Source organism: Phaseolus vulgaris, chromosome 11, assembly GCF_000499845.2.
Source record: "Phaseolus vulgaris cultivar G19833 chromosome 11, P. vulgaris v2.0, whole genome shotgun sequence".
Taxonomy (NCBI): domain Eukaryota; kingdom Viridiplantae; phylum Streptophyta; class Magnoliopsida; order Fabales; family Fabaceae; genus Phaseolus; species Phaseolus vulgaris.
The window spans coordinates 2,716,483-2,730,242 of NC_023749.2; the positions used below are offsets into that span (position 1 = coordinate 2,716,483).

The 13,760-nt window shown below is 32.6% G+C and overlaps 3 protein-coding genes across 4 annotated transcripts; 1 reads left to right on the forward strand and 2 right to left on the reverse strand.

Annotated features, from left to right (window-relative positions):
* Positions 1-1,795: 1,795 nt before the first annotated feature.
* LOC137831236 (uncharacterized) lies at positions 1,796-4,879 on the reverse strand. Of its 2 annotated transcripts, XM_068638832.1 has the most exons (9): positions 4,637-4,879; positions 4,402-4,534; positions 3,134-3,910; positions 2,819-3,055; positions 2,575-2,742; positions 2,393-2,497; positions 2,246-2,321; positions 2,081-2,176; positions 1,796-1,991 (listed from the first exon to the last, which is right to left on the reverse strand). In XM_068638832.1, exons 4-9 carry the CDS (start codon positions 2,935-2,937, stop codon positions 1,884-1,886), a joined length of 672 nt encoding a protein of 223 aa, XP_068494933.1. In that variant the 5' UTR covers positions 2,938-3,055; positions 3,134-3,910; positions 4,402-4,534; positions 4,637-4,879; the 3' UTR covers positions 1,796-1,883. The 2 variants fall into 2 exon arrangements, 1 of the variants encoding a protein (XP_068494933.1); XR_011084373.1 differs by lacking the exons at positions 4,402-4,534; positions 4,637-4,879 and having other exon boundaries at positions 3,134-4,277.
* Positions 4,878-9,655, forward strand: LOC137831218 (disease resistance protein Roq1-like). The gene is made up of 5 exons (XM_068638813.1): positions 4,878-5,523; positions 6,004-7,108; positions 7,210-7,485; positions 7,832-8,626; positions 8,825-9,655. Exons 1-5 carry the CDS (start codon positions 5,033-5,035, stop codon positions 9,557-9,559), a joined length of 3,402 nt encoding a protein of 1,133 aa, XP_068494914.1. The 5' UTR covers positions 4,878-5,032; the 3' UTR covers positions 9,560-9,655.
* Positions 9,656-9,733: 78 nt separating this feature from the next.
* LOC137831228 (lignin-forming anionic peroxidase-like) lies at positions 9,734-11,335 on the reverse strand. Its single transcript, XM_068638823.1, has 4 exons — positions 11,000-11,335; positions 10,699-10,890; positions 10,412-10,577; positions 9,734-10,274 (listed from the first exon to the last, which is right to left on the reverse strand). The coding sequence occupies exons 1-4, from the start codon at positions 11,213-11,215 to the stop codon at positions 9,877-9,879; spliced, it is 972 nt and encodes a 323-aa protein (XP_068494924.1). The 5' UTR covers positions 11,216-11,335; the 3' UTR covers positions 9,734-9,876.
* Between the last annotated feature and the right edge of the window lie 2,425 nt (positions 11,336-13,760).

Below are 13,760 nucleotides of genomic sequence, written 5' to 3' on the forward strand. Positions count from 1 at the left end.
TCAATATTTTCTATTTTATTTTCACAATTTCAAAACTTTTTATTAATTTATTTCTAAAATTCTATATATTTTATCTTTAATTATATGTGACATCAACCTTTCATGTCAACTGTGTAATTTTATTCTCAGCATTGCTATAATATCGAACGTCACAATACAAAAGAAAAAAAAAATCTCATCTTAAATTATCTTTAAATAACATAAAATAAAGTTGACCAAAATTCTCCTAACCAATTAATATCATAATATATATATATATAAATTTAACTTAAATTCCACTTTACAAACCAATTTTATCAATTTGAGTGAAACATAAATCTATTTACTAATATTTATTGGAATTTTTTTTTTAAGTTGTGTTTATTAGTTGTGCAAATTAAGTCTGACTTTGAAAACCAAATGGTACATCGTGCATACCACGCTTCATTATTTACAAAGTCATACATAAAAAAATATTTTCTACAGTGTTCGTGGTATTAATTATTTTGTATGTTAACCAATTTATTATAAAAAATTATGGAGAAATTATATTAATTATTAGCAGAGTTCTTTTTTTTATATATAATAGGGAAATTTAAGATGTAAACTATCCAAATTTCTATTAAAGGAATCTCAATGGATTAGGAGAAATTCTTATTAAAATACCTAATAGCATTTAAGAAATTAATATTTCACGTATTAGGTATAATAACTAAAGAAATATAATTGCATGATGACATTTTTAATTTTTTGCTTAGTTTAGGGAGAAAAAATAAACTAGAAAGTAAGATGATTTTTAAGTTGTAAAAGGGGAAGAAAGTATGGACGGCAAAGTGGGCTAATTTGACCTTCTTTTGGCTGGCACCAAGATTATATGTGAAAGGGTGGGTTGGTGGGGTGACTCACTACTTCTAAAAAAAATTTGTTCTATTTATATGAACTGTAGTCATTTATATCATTTTTGCACAATAAAAATGCAATGAAGAACATTAAAATTGAATTAAATTTAATATTCTGATTAAAGAAGGTTTAATATCTAACAAAATAAATATCAACAGTACTTCAATGAATCAAATTATGTATAGCCAGGTTAACAGATTAGGGGGATCGGGCTAATACAATGACGATGGACTGGTAGACGAACACCACTTTGTCATACTTAGAAAGAACTAAAATATATCTGGATACAAATATCTCATATAAAAAGAGGAGATATGTTTATCCACTCTTTCCGGATCTTATATCGTTTAAGAGTCAAATTTAAATATACATCTCTTCCATTAATTCTTTAAGGTGTTTTTCAAAGATAAAACCATAATAGAACTCCAAACTTCAGAACGAACAATAATTCAAATGTAGTGATTAGTCCAAATGATATTATTTCAATGCATTTGATGTCGAAAAAGTCACTACCTCACATAATATAGTTTATCATAATAACATTATTTCAAGTAACTTGACTTTAGAACAAGTGATGGGAAGGTGAAAAACGGTGGTTATTTTAGCATTAAAATGGCAACTCTTAGACCATTGTGTTTCAACATGCAGTCTATTATCTTCAAGCATAGACGACAGCCATTTGACCATCGTGTTAATGACACATATAAACGGCGATTATTACCATAATTGTCATTTTACACATTTTCATCACTTGCGAATGCAATACATGCATGAGGAATAAAACAATAGTTAGGGTAATAGCCACCATTTTATGCCATCCATGGCGATTAATACCATAATCGTCGTTTTAGTTCATTATGTTTAATGTTATTTTTCATCTAAATTGACATGTTCAATTAAAATCCAACCAGCCAAGTACATAAATTCAGATAATCAAATTATATATATTTATAAAAATGCATTACAAACACTAATAACTTATTCCTATCTATCTAATTCTTACCCTATTGATTAGCTATCCTAGAGTTATAGAAATTAAGAAAATATGTGGCCCAAACATGTCTCACACATTCTATGGCAGGCAAAGGCACTGGGCTCTCATCCATAAAAAACTGCATTACAAAATAAGGTTCACATCATTAATTAGTGTTAAAATACATATATGTTAAAGAATTATAAAGAATAATTTAAATATTATTACCTTCTCCCAATTTGTTTTGATGCCTGTTCTTACAATAGTAATCATCCATTGCATAACGTAATAGCCACACTCGTAGCCTTTTGATTGTCTATTACACTATAATTCAATAGAAATTAAAAGTTAATATTGTTAAACAATGAAAAGAGAAAGACAAAAATTACAAACCTTTAGGTTCAACCATGTCAGCTTTTGATAATTTGAACTTGATCGACCTTTGAGTATGTTATATCCAAGCCATGAACTGATTAATACAAAAAATCGCGTTAGTAGACGTTTAAGTAACACACGCAGTTAAGTTTATAGTGTAATTACACATCAATTATATTCTTCAGATGTGTGGATGGCTTCTTGTGCAGGGAACAAAACCACACAGCAGTCTTATAAACCGGGGATAAGACAAGTAACTGCCAATGACCCCTATATCATCATAAAAAAAGTTAGTAAATACTTAAAACATGAAATAGTAATAATTGACGACTTATAATTGAACTTACTCATTAATATAAGGACAAAGATAAATTTGTTTTCCCTCTGTACTCATAGTGTAAGTGATATATGACTTGGTTTTAGATTTCTTTGCTTCAATTGGATTAATATAATAGGGATCTAAGAATCCATACACATCTTGATTCCCGTCATTAATAGAAACTCTAGACAAATACCTACAAGTTATTAGTTAAAGCATAATCAATAATAATTTAACATAAAGTAAATTGAAATATAGGTAAAGATACTTACATCATAAAAAATTGAATTATATTTATACTGAGCTTCTGATCTCCAACTACAAATTCTAACAAATCTGTCATGTATATGTATAGTGGCATGTCAGTGTCTCTTTCAAAAAAAAGTATCATCCCACGGAATCTCCACAGGGTCTTGACCAATCTCACTAGCAGCTGTTGTTAAGGAAACTATAGGATCGTCAATGGGAACCTTATGCTTCTTTTTCGGACTTGGTTTTCGACGAGGTTTCTACAAAATAAAGAACATTTATATTAAATTAGATGTAATATATAAATATAAATAAATATAATGAAATGAAATTATTACCGGGGGTTCTGGTATAATTCGAACGAGGTGTCTAGGCCAACCTATGAATGTCTGAAATGCATCAGCCACAGTGGTTACCTCATTTGTAGGTAGTGGAACACGAGCATCAAGTACTCGTACTTTTTCCACCGTTACCTTCACCACATCAGGCGAGAGAGGAATGTTATGTAAGGTGGTGGCCTCTTGATAGAATTTTCCAATGGCTGCCACCCGAGGAACCATGCCGCCCACTAACAGTAACTCACATTGGCTTATATGGCCAACGACATCCCCCCGTGACGTTGTAGGAATTGCACAACTCCCCTTTGTGCTCTTAGAAACAGGATGCAACTCTAGCCGCACGCGTTTAGTCTCCTTTCTAATCTCCTCCATTAATTCTTGACGTGTGTTACTCGTTTGTTCTGCAAAAGACTCAACTCCTACATCACAAATCATGTCATTCAATCGATCATCACGTACTTCACCATGTACTACATCATCCATAGTAGGCCCCACATATTCTTTTGATGCAGAAACACTTTGTAAATTTAATAATTCACCATGCCATGTCCATGTTGTATAAGATCGTAGAAACCCATCACATAGAAGGTGCTCCCTGATTTTGTTAACATCCAATCTCCTTCCGTTCAAACAATTAACGCACGGACACCTAAACTTTACTCCATCAAGACCATTATTATTGGCGTTACGTTGCGCAAATTGTATAAATTCTTCTACTCCTCTTTCGTACTCATCACTTATGCGGACGGAGTTAATCCAATCTCGATCCATTATGTTCTGTAATGGTCATTCAGGTGTTCACTAATGAGTGTGAAATCTCATATTTGTCGAGAGTCAAACATCCTCGGAATCAATACGAACTCGTATCAATTGTCGAGGGTCAAACACCCATGAACTCAATACCAACATATATCAAAAAATTATAAATATACATGCAACATAAAAGTAACAAATTTAATTACAATTATAAATAATAAAAATATCAATTAAAAATTAATAAATTATTTAAAATCAAATTACCAAATCTAATTAAAAATCACTAAATTAATTATAAATACTAACAATATTAATTTTATTCTAACCTAACAACTAAAATAATATAAACATAAATTAATAATAAATACACATTATATAAATACTAAATATACAAATTAAAAATTATTAAATTAATTATAAATATTACATAATTTAAATATAAGTTAATAATAAATATATAAATTAATAATATTAAAAAAAATATTAAAGAAGAACTTAAAAACATCACCAACCTCGCGTGAAGCAAAACGTGGTGAAAGCAAAGGCGGCAGCGGCGACGGCTAGCGGTGGTGACAGCGACGACGTAACGGCGGCAAAGAAAGCAGTGATGGTACCCAATGAAACAGGGATGGTAGTCAAGAAAACCTTTATCAGGAAAGAAACCAATAAGAAAAACATATACGAGAAACAAAAAAATAATAAGCAATGGAAAATGCAATGAGTGAATGTGATGGAAAAGAAACTTACAAGAACGGAGATGAAGAAGAAGAAACAGATCGTACAAGAGCAAGCAAGCGAAAAGACAAATGCAAAACAGCGTAAATAACGCGTTTTGAATTAGGGTTTTAAAACGAGTACTAAAGCTATTGATATAAGACGGCGGTTACTCCCACAACCGCCGTTATACACTCTTTTAATTTTAAAAATGATACCCCATTTTAACGGACAGTGTTTGGCAAGTAAAAACGTGTGTATTTGGTGTGGTAAATGGGTTTTTTTACTAGTGAACCTTAAACATTAATATGAAGTTAATTATTGTTTTTGTAGTCGGTTTTCTTATATAAGTTGTAGCGTATACAGTGTTTCATTCAAAGCTGATATAGTTCCAACACAATCTTCTGTGTTCAGTCCAGTGCTTCTACAATGATGACAAATGATGGTGCAGTGTGTGAAACTAAGTCTAGGTACGAAGTTTTCCTTAGCTTTAGGGGTGAAGATACCCGTTACACATTCACTTGTCATCTCTATCATGCTTTGTGCCGGAGGGGAATTATCACCTTCATGGATGATGCGGAACTCAAGCTTGGAGATCAAATTCGCCCTGTACTTCATAGAGCCATTGAAGAATCAAATATCTCCATTGTTGTTTTATCAGAAAACTATGCAGATTCTTCTTGGTGTCTTGATGAACTTGTGAAGATCATCGAATGCAAGGAGTCCAAAAACCAGCTCGTTTGGCCAATCTTCTACAAAGTGGATCCGTCAGATGTGAGACATCAGAATGGAAGTTATGGTGAGGCCATGATTAAGCATGAAAAAAGGTTTGGAAAAGACTCAGAGAAGGTGCTCAAATGGAGGTCAACCTTGAACGCCATAGCTGATATGACAGGAGAACATCTGAAATCTGAACAAGGGTAGGTAATTATGGACAACTCATTTTTTATACAACATCATTTTAATACTTTTTTATATCATTTAATTATAAATTTACTCTTTATTATATATATTTATTCATAAACCTATCACATAGGATTGTATACAACTCCAGTAATCAATTCACTACTTTACCTTTTTTTGTGTTATGTATTTGTTTATTTTATTCTAAAGTTTTACTCTCTGTATTAAATCATCAATCTCTAATGTTAATTTGTTTCAGTGCTTTGTTATTTCATTTGTATAGTTTGTGTTCTTAATTCATATCAATCAAAATAATTAGCTCTGCTTTTATTAATGTTGACAACCTTCCACCAAATTATAATTGTATAGAAAAATATTTTTTTCCTGAGATGTGAATCTCATGTGAAGAAATAGAACAATTTTCACAGTTGTAAAATTGTGGTTTTTTCTAAATCATTTAACTTGTGAATGTATGTGGATGATTGTTCATATCTTAGGAGAGATGAATCCAAGTTTATTGATGATCTTGTTAGCAAGATTTTCCTGAAAGTGTCTCCTAAAGAATTGTCAAGTGATGAGAATATAGTAGGACGAGAGTATCGAGTCGAAGAACTGAAATCACTTCTGCATCTTAAGTCTGGTAATGTCACTTTCTTGGGGATTCATGGAACAGGTGGAATTGGCAAAACCACACTTGTCAAAGCTTTGTATGACTCCATTTACAAGGAGTTTGAGGGTTCATGTTTTCTTTCCAACGTTAGAGAAACTTCAAATCAAATTAAGGGTATAGAATTTCTGCAACAAAGGCTTCTATCAGAGATTCTTGAGGACAGAAAAATTCAGTTGGGAAGTAAAGAAGAAGGAACCAACACAATAAGACGTAGTCTAGCTTCAAAAAGAGTTCTTATAGTTCTGGACGATGTTGACAACATTGAACAGTTGGAAAACTTGGCAGGGAGAAGATTTTGGTTTGGGGATGGGAGCAGAATCATTGTAACAACGAGAGATCAACATTTGCTTGAGGTTGGTCAGATCAACAACAGATATGAAGTGGAAGTGCTAAACAACCAAGAATCTCTGGAACTCTTCTGTCAAAGTGCATTTAGAAAGAGTTGTCCTGAAACAAACTATGAAGATCTGTCAAATCGTGCAATAAGCTGCTGCAAAGGCCTTCCACTGGCCTTAAAACTTGTAGGCTCTCATATGATTGGAAAAGATTTGGGTGGATGGAAAGATGCATTGAAAAGATATGAAAAGAGTCCACATCCAGATGTTCAAAAAATTCTTAGAATAAGCTATGATAGCTTGCCCTTCAATGAAAAAAATATTTTTCTTGACATTGCATGCTTCTTCAAAGGGCAAAGATCAGAATATGTAGAAAGAGTATTGGATGCGTGTGATTTCAACTCAGGAGATGGCATTCGTACATTAGTTAATAAATCTCTATTAACTGTTCACAGCCAAAACAAATGTTTGGAGATGCATGACCTGATACAAGACATGGGTAAAGAGATTGTCAAGGAGGAAGCGTGGAATGAAATTGGTGAACGCAGCAGATTATGGTTTCATGAAGATGTTCTTCAAGTACTTGCTGATAATATGGTAAGCGAGTTGCCAACTTTGTTGCTTGGTTTTTACCATCTTTAAACATTTTAGCTTGTGTTAAAACAACATAATTAATGTCTCTTGGAATTGTTTTAAAGGGAAGTAGGAAGATTCAAGGACTAATGCTTGACCCCCCTCAAAGAGAAGAAATTAATTGTACTGAGACTGTGTTTGAGAATATGAAGAATCTCAGAATTCTCATTGTTCGTAATACCAGCTTTTCACGTGAGCCTAGTTGTCTCCCAAATAACTTAAGGCTACTTGATTGGAAGGATTACCCTTCACAGTCCTTCCCATCAGGATTTTATCCCAGGAAAATTGGGGCATTCAATTTAAGTAGAAGTCCTTTACTCGTACTGGAAGAGCCATTTAAGGTACAATTGCTTGATCTTATAATGTAACTCATCATAATTTTTTTTACCTCAATTTGCATATCTGTGTTACATTTACCTGTCTCATTCTTTTTACCAGCATTAATTATCGAAAATGATATCTTCACAACCAGCATCAGTATCAGTATACAACCTGTGATTTGATAAGGGTTGATAATATAATGGAAGGGTGTTTTTGCAAAAAATGAAATTTTGGGTAGAGAAATGCGGTGCATGTTCTATGCAGTTATCAATATATCATTTCTTATTAATTATTTATCATTTGGTCAACTGTATATAACATAATGCGGATGAATTGTTAGTTAAGTTATTTACTTACTTTTTGCAGAGATTTCAGCATCTGACTTATATGAATATCTCTTACTGTGATACGGTTACTGAATTTCCTGATGTGTCTGGGGCCAAGAATTTGAGAGAATTGAGACTTGATGGATGCAAGAAACTCGTTACCATTCATGAATCAGTTGGACTTCTAACTAACCTTGTTTTCCTAAGTGCTTCAGAATGTACACTACTCAGAAGTTTTGTGCCAACAATCTATTTGCCTTCTCTTAAATACCTTTCCTTAAACCTCTGCACAAAACTAGCATTCTTTCCAGAAATTAGTGGAACGATGAACAACAAATTACAGATTAACATGGTGGACACAGCCATTAACATGCTTCCAGAATCCATCGAGAAACTTACTGGGCTTAACTTTCTTGAGATGACAGATTGCAAGGAACTTCAACATTTACCAAGTAGCTTATTTATGTTGCCAAATTTTGTCACATTAAAAGTTGGAGGATGTCGTCGACTTCGAGAGTCATTTATAAGGTTCGAAGGAAGCCATTCAGTTTGCCCAAAACTGGAGACATTACATTTCGACAATGCTTATCTATCAGACAAAGATGTTCGTATGATTATTTACCATTTTCCTAACCTGAAAGACTTAAACATATCGTGCAACCCCTTTATGTTTCTCCCAGCATGCATTAAACTATCTACTAAGTTGACAAGTCTTCACTTGAGGTATTGTCTTATGCTTCAAGAAATTCCAGCACTGCCGTCAAGTGTTCAGAAAGTAGATGCAAAATACTGCTATTCCTTAACTTCGGAGTCATCAAACATCTTATGGTCTCAGGTTAAGTATAGCACTACTTTTTACTGATATATATTTACATAGCCAACAACTTGGATCTTGGTCTTTAAGAGATCTTTTTGACAATTTCATTTTCATATTATTTCATTCTTCACAAAAGAATGGAAAACATAAACCTGTGTAGTTTACAATGGAGTTTACATAAGTTTTTTTTCTGGTGTGTGGGATTATGTTTCACAGGTCCGTAGAGAGATGAAAAGATTAGAAGTGGTGATGCCGAAAAGGGTGATTCCAGAATGGTTTGATTATGTTAGTGAAGGAGGGTTTCCAGTTTTCAGAGCGCGTATAAAGTTCCCAGCTGTTGCTCTAGCTTTAGTGTTCAGTGAAGTGGATGCCAAAGCCAAGAGAGAAACAATGCCAGGTCGCTGGAAAACTGTTGGAATGCACTTATTCATTAAAGGTAAACGCAGACGGTACCATAATTTCGTTGCTTCCGAGAATCATGTGTTGTTGTGTGACCTGCGAGTTTTGTTCGGTTTTGAGGAGGGGGAGGATGCAGGTTTCGGAGTTGGTAAGGTTTGGAAGACCATACAAGTTTTCTGTGAAACAAACTTGAGTCTATGTTCATGGGGAGTTTATGTGTACAAAAGTGAGACTAACATGAAGGATATCAAGTTCATGAGTCAAGATCCCAGTTCCTCTTTGGTGTGGAGTCGTCACAAGATGATCAGTGATAAGGATAAAATATTAAGCAAGAGAACAAGTTTGAATTTACCAGCAATGCATAGGGAGTTTCACATGTGGAATAATTTTAAAGGAGAAAGTAGCCGAGTGTTGGAGAAAGCATGGAGGGCCATGGCCTTAACAGAGGGGGAAGGTAGATCAGGAATGAACATTGAGGATGAGAAGGATGAGGAGGTGGATTCACTGTTGGATACATTGGCAATGGAAGAACTTGATAAACATTTTAATTAACTTTATTAACACTCACACTGCTGAACCCTCTACTTTGCAATATTGCTGTCAACTTCAGAGAAACTTCTCTGCTTCTATACAATACAATTCAAACTATATTGGGGTCTTATTTTAGATAATTTTGTTGAACTCGTGTAAAACTTTGCTAGAATTTCAGTCTCATTAAGCTAGCTATAGTTCAAAAGAATACATATACATTTAGAATTACATACAAAGCAAAAGTTACAGTTGATGAATGAAACAGAAACAATAAACAATTGAATGAATCAATACTGATAAAACACCTTAAAAATCAGTGGGAAAGGCAATAATTTGACTTAGTTCACAGAGCTGCAAATCTTTCTGATAATTCCAGCTGATCCGGTTAATGGCTGAATATCTCCCATTTTTATCATAGCAGCTGCAAAGTCAGACTTAAAGGTTGTAGGATTATTGCTGTATTCTGACACAATAGAATCTGTAGACCCTCCACTGAATAGAACTTGATCTGAGTGAAGAAGACCCTTCTTCTGAATCAAATTCTTGAAGTAGTTGTTGTCAAATGAATTAGGTGTCACCAAGTCTAATGCTGCCAATTTCTTATCATTTTCATCACTATTAAGGGAAGGACAACCACGTTGACGAGTGCTTGCAAATCCAGCATCAATGTCGCTTGCATTGTTGTAAATCCTTCCACGGAATGTGGAACATTGAGCTTGTCCAATTGTGTGGGCACCTGCATGCATTAACAACATACACAATATTGCTTTAATTATATAATTCTCTCACCCATAACTCTACAAATATAAATTAGTAAAAGTTTTCAAAAAACTAGTGAATCTTGAACATATATATGATAAATTAATCAATTACCAGATAGAGTAACCATGTCTCTGGCAGTGAGTCCCTTCTTATCGAATCTAGAAATAAGAATGTCAACATCATCTGTAAAACGTGGAAGGTCACTAGTAGCTTCACTTTTGCTTGCTGTGGTGGAATCTCTTCTTCCAACCTTCACAGTCCATGATGGACCACCCACCTGAGATCAAGAATTAAAAAAATGAATGACTAAGCCATTGATTGCTACATATGTTTCTGCATGTTATCAAGTTAAAATCATCAAACTTTTTAGGTATATGTCAAGCTAGTTTGTTACTTACAGCAAATGATGCATCACGAGCAGCTACTGCTACAATGTCTGCACATGATACAACTCCGGGGCACACTTTCTCCACCTCAGTTTTTGCTTGATCGATGACATCATATCCTCTTACTGAGTTAAAATTCTGGGGTGCAGTCTTTTCGCTCTCGATGGAGGAGCTATCATCAAGCAAAATCGATGCATCACAACCCTGCAAAGCATATGAAAAGATTCCCAGTTAATGATTTATGGTCCAAAATGAAGCTTAAAGTTAATGCATGGTATTGATGAGTGCATAGAAAATGAAGAGAAGTAGGTACCTGAACAAAACAATCATGAAAATGGAGGCGAATGAGAGATGCAGCCATGCGGCGTTCCTTAGAAACTGCACTACGAGTGACAGTTCTGATGGTGGTGAGTGCATTGGGATATGTACTGTCATAAAACTTAGAAGATAATTGTGCATCACATATTGTGGCTAACAACACCAACGTAGTCACAACAAAACCTGCTACACTTGAAGTTCTTCGTGCCATGTATGATGAATATTAATTACAATGAATTGAATCTGTTGTTTAACTTAGCACTGAAGAGAAGAAAAGAAGTAAATGGTATGAAGAATAAAGAAAGAGATGAATGAATGAATGAAGATGATGGAAAAAGAGGGTGGAATGGTGGTGAATTTATAGGAGGTTTTGGTTGTGTTATAGAATGATTCGTAGTCATTAAAATCTGCTACAACGCGGTGTGTGCTATTTGACATTGTGATTTGTGACCAATTCATTATCCTTTGATGTTTTGTCGCCAATGCCAGCTCGCAGCATGTTAATTATTTTGTCCTTTTTCCGTTTTGAAAATATCTTAGTATAAGGAAAAGCTTTTGCATGAAAATAAGTATTCTTATATATGACAACTTCTTCTTCCTCGTATGGCTAGTTTCCAAGAAAATGCGTTGTGCCATAATCACTACACGTGGGGTAAATATTAATCGAATTATCATCTTAATACTACTTTTCATAAATGATAGAATAATAGCTTTACAATTCTTATAAAGTTGTATACGAATCTTCTTGATGGTTTATAAATAAATATATATAATAAAAGATAAATTTGTAATATGAAAAATATTAAAATAATAATATTGCTAGTTGTAATAATGTGATTATATAAATAAAATAAACTTGTAAATGTATGATCATCAATTCATTAGACTTAATTGCTATTGGAAACCTTTAAAATAATGGACCAAATATTGTATAATGTGTTTTTAAATTAATAAGGAAAGGATAAGGGGGAAAAGTGTGTGGAATAAAATAGATGGACGATAATTAAGAGAGATAAAAAGAAAATAAATAAATAAATATTTTATTTGACGAGGTTTCTCTAATGAAATTCTTATTTGCCTTAGGCATCTTATCAAAATAAAAATAAAAATATTATAAAAATTAATTTTAGAAAAAAATAATTAGTTATAATTAAATTAGATATTATTTTATAAATTCAAAAAATTATTAATATTTAAAATAATTTTTATTATTAAAAAATAGTTTTTAAATTTATATCCAATTAAATAATAACCAACTTTATAATATAAAATAATTGATGACTAAAACCTAATTAAATATCAATTTAAAAACTAATTTATAAATTTTGTTAATAAATAAAAACTATTTTAGATATGTACTGGCACGACCGGACGACTCAATGAGTCAGTCAGAATCTCGAACCATCTGATCACTCGACCACGATAAAAGGTCACGCGACAACACGTGACCGACCGACTCATGACGACAAGACATGGGTTGACCAAGTTAGCAAGGTTAATTCATAATTAAGAGTTGTTTAGCGAAAATCCTAAACATGAATCAACTTCCTAATCCGGCCCACCAACTAAGGTCCATTAAGATAATATAAATATCGTAAATCTCAAGAACCAAGTATGTATTATCTACAATACTCTGACAACCGAGTGTCGACATCCTGATTGACTTGATCGTCGTAATTCCTTCTGCATGTACCATTCTAGGCTGTGCTACCAGACGACCGAGAGGAGGAAGAAGAAGCAGGAAACTAAGAGACGAGTGAAGGAGCAAAACAATCGTTCTCTAGACTCCAACACCTGTTCTTGAACAAGATATAATACTTTTTTTTAATTTTTAATAATATTTAATTTAATTAATATAATATTTAATATTTTTATTTTACTAATTTTTCTGTAGTTTAACATTTATTATTATGTACTTAGTTATTTTGTCACTCTAATGATTAATTTATTTATTTATTGTGATTAGGGTTTCTCCAATGATTAATCGGGTTGACTTTTTCACATGTACTTTTGCTAACGGTAATTGTATGATTAGTCAGTTTTGACTTTTTATATATAATTGGTAACAGTGATTGTAAAGTTGACTTTGTGATAATAACTAATCTTTTCAGAATTTGATTCTTAATATGGTTGCCATTCTTGATGTTGATTGTTTGTCAACCTTCAAAAAGGAGAAAGTTCCCATCCACAACTTCAAAAAGCTTTTCTTTTTTCCTTAATTTGACTTTAATGCTTATAAATATACATTTATTAATTAGAGTGACTAACTCTTATAAAAAAACCCACTTTTTCTTAATATATATTATTGTCGAAATATATACAAATGTAATTATTTATTTGTTATCGTATTGATATTTTTTATATAAAATTTGGCATCAAGATAGTTAATTAATTTGTATTATATATATAAAGTTACTGAACACGTAATGATATTTAGTTAATTTTAAATGTGTTTTCATTTATCTATTATTCTGTTTCTGAGAAATGGACTAAGCAAAATCATTATGTGGGAGACTGTTTCAATCACAAAATCAAAATACTTTGCAAATTTGTTTTGGTCAAACTAATTAATCTGCATGTGAAAATCATAAAGACAAGGACAAGCCAACAAGGTCTCTTTCAAGGAAGCTTTCTAATGATAAGATTAATGGATAAATGCAAAAATGCATGCAAATTCGAAACACGTGAATTTGAGAAATCAACTCCCTTCCTAAATAAAAAAATTATTAAATAACAATCAAATTTAAATATAAAAA

Bases quoted from the DNA above. Each gene is read 5' to 3' on its own strand.
- LOC137831236 (XM_068638832.1), bottom strand. From the start codon at position 2,937: ATGATACTTTTTTTTGAAAGAGACACTGACATGCCACTATACATATAC. The intron at 2,498-2,574 runs GTAAGTTCAATT...ATGATGATATAG, and splicing joins CTTTGTCCTTATATTAATGA to GGGTCATTGGCAGTTACTTG. The intron at 2,322-2,392 runs GTAATTACACTA...TGTATTAATCAG, and splicing joins CTGAAGAATATAATTGATGT to TTCATGGCTTGGATATAACA.
- LOC137831218 (XM_068638813.1), top strand. From the start codon at position 5,033: ATGATGACAAATGATGGTGCAGTGTGTGAAACTAAGTCTAGGTACGAA. The intron at 5,524-6,003 runs GTAGGTAATTAT...TTCATATCTTAG, and splicing joins CATCTGAAATCTGAACAAGG to GAGAGATGAATCCAAGTTTA. The intron at 7,486-7,831 runs GTACAATTGCTT...TACTTTTTGCAG, and splicing joins TACTGGAAGAGCCATTTAAG to AGATTTCAGCATCTGACTTA.
- LOC137831228 (XM_068638823.1), bottom strand. From the start codon at position 11,215: ATGGCACGAAGAACTTCAAGTGTAGCAGGTTTTGTTGTGACTACGTTG. The intron at 10,891-10,999 runs GTACCTACTTCT...TATGCTTTGCAG, and splicing joins TTCATGATTGTTTTGTTCAG to GGTTGTGATGCATCGATTTT. The intron at 10,275-10,411 runs GTAATTGATTAA...TAATGCATGCAG, and splicing joins AGACATGGTTACTCTATCTG to GTGCCCACACAATTGGACAA.